The sequence below is a fragment of the Tauraco erythrolophus genome, chromosome 17 (assembly GCF_009769465.1).
Source record: "Tauraco erythrolophus isolate bTauEry1 chromosome 17, bTauEry1.pri, whole genome shotgun sequence".
In the NCBI taxonomy this organism is placed as follows: domain Eukaryota; kingdom Metazoa; phylum Chordata; class Aves; order Musophagiformes; family Musophagidae; genus Tauraco; species Tauraco erythrolophus.
Window position 1 is genome coordinate 8,952,678 of NC_141481.1, and position 8,152 is coordinate 8,960,829.

General features: G+C 44.2%; 1 protein-coding gene across 1 annotated transcript; it reads right to left on the minus strand.

Annotated features, from left to right (window-relative positions):
• Positions 1-1,106: 1,106 nt before the first annotated feature.
• Positions 1,107-2,873, minus strand: COX19 (cytochrome c oxidase assembly factor COX19). The gene is made up of 3 exons (XM_086622404.1): positions 2,792-2,873; positions 2,574-2,685; positions 1,107-1,687 (listed from the first exon to the last, which is right to left on the minus strand). The coding sequence occupies exons 1-3, from the start codon at positions 2,871-2,873 to the stop codon at positions 1,600-1,602; spliced, it is 282 nt and encodes a 93-aa protein (XP_086478530.1). The 3' UTR covers positions 1,107-1,599.
• Between the last annotated feature and the right edge of the window lie 5,279 nt (positions 2,874-8,152).

Sequence of the window (8,152 nt, forward strand, 5' to 3'; positions counted from 1 at the left end):
AAGCAGAAAATGTTCTTTCACCCTTTCCTGCATCTCTATGTGAACAGATGCACAGCGAAGAGAAACAGATGCAAAAGGAGTAATAGCAGGCAGCAGGAAAGGTGAGATGTCTCAAACAGAGGACTGTTTTTTGCAAACAAATGATCCAATAAATCAAGGAGATTTTTTCATCCAACAAATCAAGGAGAAAATGTAGAACTGCCTTGGCAAATAGCATGTGTATTGCTATCTGCAGGCCCTGACCCTAAAGCTGGCAGTTCGAGAGTGAGACACATAGATAAATGATTCATCAGTTGTTGTTTTGTTTTGAGTTTGGTTTGGGTTTTTTTTATAAAAAAAAAAAGGCCAAAAAAAAAGCTGGGGGGACAGAGCAGGAGATAAAGTAGAAAATAGAAAAATATACGCAGAAGATTTACTTGTCTGCTTAAAAAAAAATTTATTATAAAATTTATTGTCTGCTTAAAAGAAATTTCTAAGGGGCTAATAGGCCAAATTATTTTGGCTTGAACTCAGTATTAATTAAGACAGACTCATTTGCATCAGTATATGCAAGAGAAATACCACTGGTTCTGATAATTCATAGTAAGTTACACAAACACCTGTCAGGGTTCTTGAAGACATACTCAGACCCAATTGCACATCTGCTGCATGGCCTGCTGCATCACCTCCTCAATGCATGGGCTGCAGCTACAGTTTTGGGATGAAACACTGTATTTCTTAGCTGACTTTCTATCTACCCTCTTTTTCAATACAAAACATTTGTTTTTAAAAGAATAAAATTGTCCAATCATGTGTAATATATATACAGTTCACAGTTACTTAGAACACAAATAAATACCGTTCATGTCTCCACACTGATTTCACCATAAAGACATGAAAAAAGCCCATGTGGCAGCTCTACTTGGAGAAATGAATATATCCATAATGAAAGATTCTCAGTTAAATGATGAAATAAAGTTAAGTGAACACAGTTGTCATGGTAAATAAAAGCAGAATTATTACCTGACTGGTATCTGGAAGGAGAAATACTCTCCCAACAATGATGAAGGCTAAAAGACTGAAAAAAAACCCACCTCAGTACCCAAGTGTTTTCTACAGCAGGGTGAGAAGATCACCCCAAAGATGGGGATTAATACTAGTATTTTAAAAAAAGCAATTTGCAAGTACCACAGCAGCTTTATTTCCACCTGACAAGTAATTGCTGTAAGCATATTAGTAATGCCTACATAAGATTAATCAATAGTTCAAGATCTACACAACAAAGGGAGTTTTTTTTGTCTTTTAAAATGAGACTTTACTGTTCTTACAAAGACATGGAGAACACTTCAGGCAATAATTGTTTTCTCCCAGGCAAAATGATCTTATGAATCTTTAACAGTAGGCTAGAGAAATTAAAAGAAAAAAGAAATACTTGAGGAAAGTACACAAAGGCAGTACTTTTGCTCATTAAAAAAAATAAAATCTTATTTTAGGAAAATTAAATTTTGAGAAAAGGTTCCTTCAGGAAACACTTCCTATTGCAGCATGAACAGAATGTACAATGTGTACTACATAAGAGTTATGCTTTCCATACAGGAGGAGTGAAGTTGTCTGTCTTCATCACAACTTCTCAGGTTTTGCTTCAGACTTCTCATCTATCAGATCTTTAAATCCCAATTTTTCCAGCGGTTCATTAGCCATAAGTTGCCTAAGTTAAAAACAATAAAACAACAAAAACATTATGCAGAATGCAGTATATAACCAAGAAACAGCAGGATTTTCTATTTCATTTAATATTATTTACTCTAAAGAAATCTAAGACATCCATACGGAGCGACTGCCACTTGGCAAAGCCTCAGAAACTTCAGTTTTGCGAAAACAACATTCAAGGATACTTTTTTGTTTTTCTTAACAGCGATTTTCCAATTACATTTGTTGTTTCCTGATATTAGATATTGTTTCCTCAGAAACTGACCCAACTCTTGGTTATCTTTAAGAAGCTGCCTAAGAGCTTCCTAAAATTCTACCTGTCACGTTTACCAGATTTTTAAGTGAATGCAGTTTACAGCAACATTCGTGGTGCCATTATACTTTGCTGTAGTGATTTTCAAACTGTTGTTATTTGCATCCTTCCTCAGCACCAGCCCACCCAGCACAGGCAAGCGTCCTTGTACTGAAGCGCACTTAATTTCCCAATGAGCTCCCTGACTCACCACAGAACAGAAAGCATTGCAAAGCAGCGCAAGACTGGAAAAATCCCTGGAAAACCAACCACCAAAACTTTTTTTCACTTGAACTTAGGAATCGGTTAATCTTTTAAGTTGTAACCATAGCTAGAAAAAAACTCTACAAAGCTTCACCTTGAGGAGGACGGCTGTGCACAGCGGAAGCTGGCGAAGTCCCGCGTTATTGCACCCTTCGGGCTGGACACCTACACGGCATCAACACCACCAGCCAAGGGAACGGCTGAAGCCACAAAGGGCACCTGCTTCCCTGCACAGACGCCTCCACTGCGGGTTCCTTTCCCCTCCTCGCGAAGGGAACCCTGCTGCCTCCCCGCCCGCTGCCCCGCCGGGCCCCGGGGCGCCACTCGCCTCTCCATGCGGCACTCCAGGTAGGCCATGGCGCGCTGCCGGCACGCCCCGCTCTCGTAGCCGCTGTCGCGGAGACACTCCATGAACCGCTCCTTGAAGGCGCTGCACTCCCCTGCAAGAGACAGCGAGGGCCGCGCTACGGCCGGGCTCGGGCGGCGGCCTCCGGGCCGGCTGCCCCCTCACCCGGCCCGCGGGCAGCCAGGCCGGCGTTACCGCACCGAAGTGATCCAGCGGGAAGGCGCCCTTGTCCGGCGGCCGCGGCTTGAAGCTTTTGCTGCCGAAGTTCATGGCGGTGGACATGTCGCCGGCGGGGGGGAACGGGCCGGGCCGGGCGTCCCTCCGCTCACACGGCGGCCGCCGGGGGGAGCCGAACACCGAGCGCTGCCAACGAGCGCCGAGCGCATCGAGCGGGGCACGTGAGCGCGGGCGGGGCGGGGCCGCTACGCCACGGCATCGGCGTTGCTGTGGCAACCGGAGCGCCTCGCTCCCGCGGGAGCGTGCGCCGGGGGCGGGGGGGGCGTCGCCGCGGTAACGCAATAGGGCCGCGCGCGCGGGGGGCGAGAGTGATGTCACTGCTGCAGGCCCCGGCAGCGCGGGTCGCCATGGAGACGCTGCCGCCGCCCGCCATGTTGGCCCGGCCGGGGAGCGGCGGGAGCGGTCCCTGCAGAGCGGGAGCGTCGGGCCGGAGACGCTCCCACTGGGCTTCCGCCCGCCCTGCGCCCGGGGCTCGATCAACCTGTGCGAAATAAACCGATTTCTTCTTATAAAAACCTGTTATTTTCCTAATTCTTCTCCAGACTCCCGAACGGGAAGGGCGGGAGCGGTGATGAAGGGCAGCTGGCCTGCAGGGAAAATGGCTTGTCGTTGTTTGGGAATGAAGGGAAAAAGAGCAAAACTCAGAGGCTGGTGTCAGCGAATTTATACGGGATCCAACCTCGTCCGAGTATTTCCCCTTTCTGTCCAGGAGCCGGCAGTCAGGGCCTGGGCTGAACGGGATGAGGACCTGGGCTGAGGCCGAGCCCCTCCTCATCCTCCACCACGAACAGGTTCCTCACCTGCCACTGCTGAGCACAGGATCTTGGCTTAAAAACACGTTTTTCAGCACCCAGCTCTGGCTGGTGGTGGTATCCAAGAGCCCCTGGGGATCAGCAGGCAGAGCTGAGGCACCCCCAGGAGGCAGCATCAACCTTCCTTAGAAATCCAGCAGGATTTTGGAAAAGCCGACCCTGTCCTGCTGCAGTGAGGTGAAAGCCATCAGCCACCCATGGCGGCAGCAGCATGATTGCTCATCCCCTCGTTAATCCCCATGGTTTAACGCCCGTGCGCCAACCCGATGGACAGCACCGCGTTATTTCAGGCCTCCTACAAGCGATGGGCGAGCAGGTGGCTTCCCAAAAGCCGACGAGGGACGAGGCCAGTAAAACCAAGCGGTCATCAGCAGGTGCTTGGGAAATGGTGAACTTCCAGATCCTCAAGACAGATAACCGAGGCACACATCCCTTTCGCCTGCAGGTTTACAGCTGGCTCTCTGCAGAGCCTCAGATGTCATCCTGAAAGGAGGATGAGAAACGGCATTAATTTAACCCTCCTGCGTGTTAACCGTGGATTATGCTGTTAAGAGTCTTTTTTTCTTCTTTGCCCATAGTTGCAATTGGTTTAAGATGGCCTTTCATCTGCTTTAAGTTGATTTTCTTTTAATTAAATGACTGAGATAAGTAGAAAAGTAGAAAGAATTCGAGGCTGGGAAAAAAAAAAAGAAACAGCTGCAATTGTTAAGGACAGCCATTATGGAAATATTACCTGCAGCCCCATTTAAAGTGCTCGTTGTTTATGCTTTGATTGCTTTCTTATTACAGTATTGAAATTGTAAATGGAAAATTACACCATGTTCTATTACATAAGCAACTGGTTTACACAGCCTGAAATATAAGGTCTTCTTTATTATTATGTTTTCAGGGCTATGAACAATAGCTGTTTTTTATTATATGCTAAATAGCACTTTTCCACTTGACTTCGTTATAACACTTAACAGTAAAAGGGAGATACTCCATTTTCATAAATATATGCAGCAAACTGTCTCCTAGATCTCAGCTGACTGAGCAGCAGAGAAGCAGCTTTGGTTTATCTGGACAAGTTTAACTGTGCGCTTGATTTTAGAAAACCAGCTGAATTAGGTTCCTTAGTTTCTGGCAAATGGTTGACTTGCCGATTCCCTGTGTGACAAAGGAAGAAATCAAAGAAAAAAGACATGCAGAGATCCCGCGGTGGAATTATTCCCAAACAGACAGCAACAATCCTACGCAAAGGCTATATCAGCTTGCTGTATTATGTTATATCCAAATGTTTTGATTACCTATTAACTAATCCAGTGTCTTTCTTTGGAGTCTTACATTTTGTAGTTACCCAAATCCAGGTCAGGTATAGTAGCAGATGTTTGGTTATCCTTACTTAATGTTTTTATTGCGATCGTCAGTTGGATCTTCTAGAGTTTCCATTAAAGGTACAGTTTGTCTTAGAATCTAATATGTGTGCTTTAGCAGTTTAGTATGTGTTTTTTTCTCCCAGGGAGATCAAATGAAAGCCCCATTAGATAATCAATGTGAAGAAAAAAAAAGTCTCATTTGCAGATTGAGCCAACCAGTTCCCAAAGAATTCAATAAAAACAGTGCCACAAAGAGCAGTGCCACAAACAGAGAATTAAGTGCTTTTCACATATTATCTTTCAAAGAAGTGAGAGACTTTTCAGGGCACTGGGGAAATCTGAAATGGCCGTTTCAGTAAAAAGGTGCCCATTGTACAAGAGAGATCAGATAATTTGTAAAGCAGACGGTGTTTTACAGTACCTCTAGTTTGGAGTCCTGAACCCTTTCCAAAAATTAGAAGGTTCAAATTAGAAGGCTTACCAAACTAGGGAAAATCTTGGACCTCCCCCTTTCAAGTTACACAGCTTGATAGATGAAAAAAAAATTCCTTTGCTTGAATCAGAGCTGTTAGTCATTAATTATGAACTAAAGACTCATTAATTATGGATTAAAAGAACGTTTGAAAAATGTTTGCTCTTTCACAATGTTGTCAGATCACACGGAAAACTTACTCCACTATTGGTTGTATAAATGTACCTTCAGAAGGGTTTTTTACACACTTAGCGTTACTTTTGGAAGCACCAAATTGAAGTACTACACCCGAGCAGAACCTTTATTCCTTGTTATGGGCAGGGTAAAGTCCAGGACTTTGCTTATTTTCTCTCCCTCATCATACTGCGTCTTTTAAGAGCCTACGGGTTCAAATTATCAGGTAGTTAATTTGAAAATAACGTATTGACAAGTCATGAAAGGCTTTGAGTGAAGAACTAGGGGATTTTGTAGCTTGACTTGGGATAACTGTAAGAAATTAATCAGTTGAACAAGACCAAGCACATTCAGACGCTGGAATTTGTGCCCTTGAGACTGCTGTTCCCAGCCCAGGCACAGAACACACCTCAGAGAAACATCCTTCCAGGATCACTCATTCCTACGCCTCACCCTCGCGCGGCGAGCACGCCGCCAGCTCTTACATAAGGTCTCTTGCTACATCACTGCCATAGGCTGTTGTAAACCATTTTTCTACCTTTCAATTTAGGTTCCTAGACAAGCAAAAATGCAGAATATTGCCAGAATAGTCTAGGGAACGGGGATTTCTGTTTTGGATGATTAATGAAATATTATTGCTTTGCACTTAGAGGGAAATCATAGTTTCATGCCAGTAAGGTCAAGGCCTTCATATGTTACGTGCTCTACAAAGCTGTACAGAATGGTAGCTCATTTTCTGTTGTAACTGAGCCAAAGCCTCGTCAGGTTAGAGGGGAACGTGGCAGAAACAGCAACACTGCGCTGAAAGCCAAAGCAAACTTTTTTCTTACATTGCTAGTTGCAATTCTGGTATATCTAAACCCACACCTCTATCTGCATCAAGATGGGGGGCCCGAAAGTAAGATGCTGGGACCCAGGTTCTGTAGATACCTACCAACTAATCGTCCTTACTGATACGCCCCAAATTGCCCTTGGATTAATGTAATTTCTGCAATGTGCTGTTGAGATAGACTGAAGCTGGAGAGCCAGAACAAAAAGATCCTTGGAGCTCTGTTGAGGCGTTTGATCTGTTCAGTTGCATTTTGAAAATAAATTTTTCATAACCTGACCTCGTCAATACTAACTTCCCAGGTCAGGCTGCCTTGGCTTGTTGGCCTAAGTGCCAGGTCTGGAAGATTGTGCTTCTGGCTATAGTCACAACGGATTTTGCTGCAAATGTTTTTATAGATATGCATATTTTAAAGTACATGACCAGCACCAAATCCCAGGATCTCCCATGTCTTTTGTCACTGAGCGAGACTCATGAAGGAATATCTATTCAGTCCACGAACGAGGCTTTTAAAAGCAACGCAGTTCCTGAGAACCGTTTGTTGCGAAAAAGGGTACGTGCTTAACATGAGTGGGAAATACTGTCACCTCAGGCTCTGCACAGACACAATGCACTATCCCATGCATAGATTTTTTTATTTTCTTCTTCCAGTGACCAGACCCATCATACACAATCCTTCAGCTCAGAGTATGGAATAAACCTCAAGATTCTTTCCTTGAAAATTTGCAGAAAATAATGATTTTTAAAAGTAATTTTTAGGAGTCTTTCTTCCCAAAGTAGATGTGCAACACACACTGATTTGAAAGATAAATCAAAAGAAATTCACTACAAGTTGTTTGCATCAAGACGAGCATAGCAAACACTTGAGATACTGATCACTACCCTGTAGTGATTGTACAGAAATACTGATTTGCAGGATGGGAAGAAGCGGCTATAATCTGATAAAACAAAGCAATAATTGTGAAAAATGGAAAGCAGTCAAAGTCGGAAAGCTTTTGATTTCTTTTGCACTGGCATTTGTCAAGGTGAGCAAAATCCATTAGCAAGGAGCAGCCCGAGTTTTAACACATCTGAGTCTTTAAAAATGTTAATGTTTAATAGGGTGTGCTCATGCTTTATATATCCCTGTTAACAATGCACGGGCTGATAGGCATCTCTTGGGGTTGTAAATCAGTTGCAGAGCCTTGCAAGGCACACAAGCACTTGGTGTTCACTCTCATGGTTTATTATGTTATCAGAACTCATTGACTGAATTATGGCCTTATAACAGCTCTTTCTCTGCATTATCCTACTGTTACTGTAGCGTTATTAACCTATGTCCCATTAGAAGATTTTATGTCCTTCTGCAGATGAGCACACAGAAGTTAGATGACTCTGTGGCTGTTTAACGCACAGGCTCATTTTCTAGCAGGAACTGATTATTTCCCTGAGCTATGCCCACAAAGTCTGTTTACCTGAAGATATCTGTTCTGGCTTGGGCTGGTAGAAAGACAAAGACATGTGAGCAGGGAGCAACGTTTTCTCCCCAGTCCTGCGTGGGATGACTCACCTGCAAGCCAACAGCTCAGGTGTAGGCTGCATTCAGGATTTCACACTGGAAGCCAATGTACATGAGCAAGAAATGGAGGTGAGGACATCATGTTAGTTGTATTTTAAAACCGCAGTGATTCCCTCCCACTGGA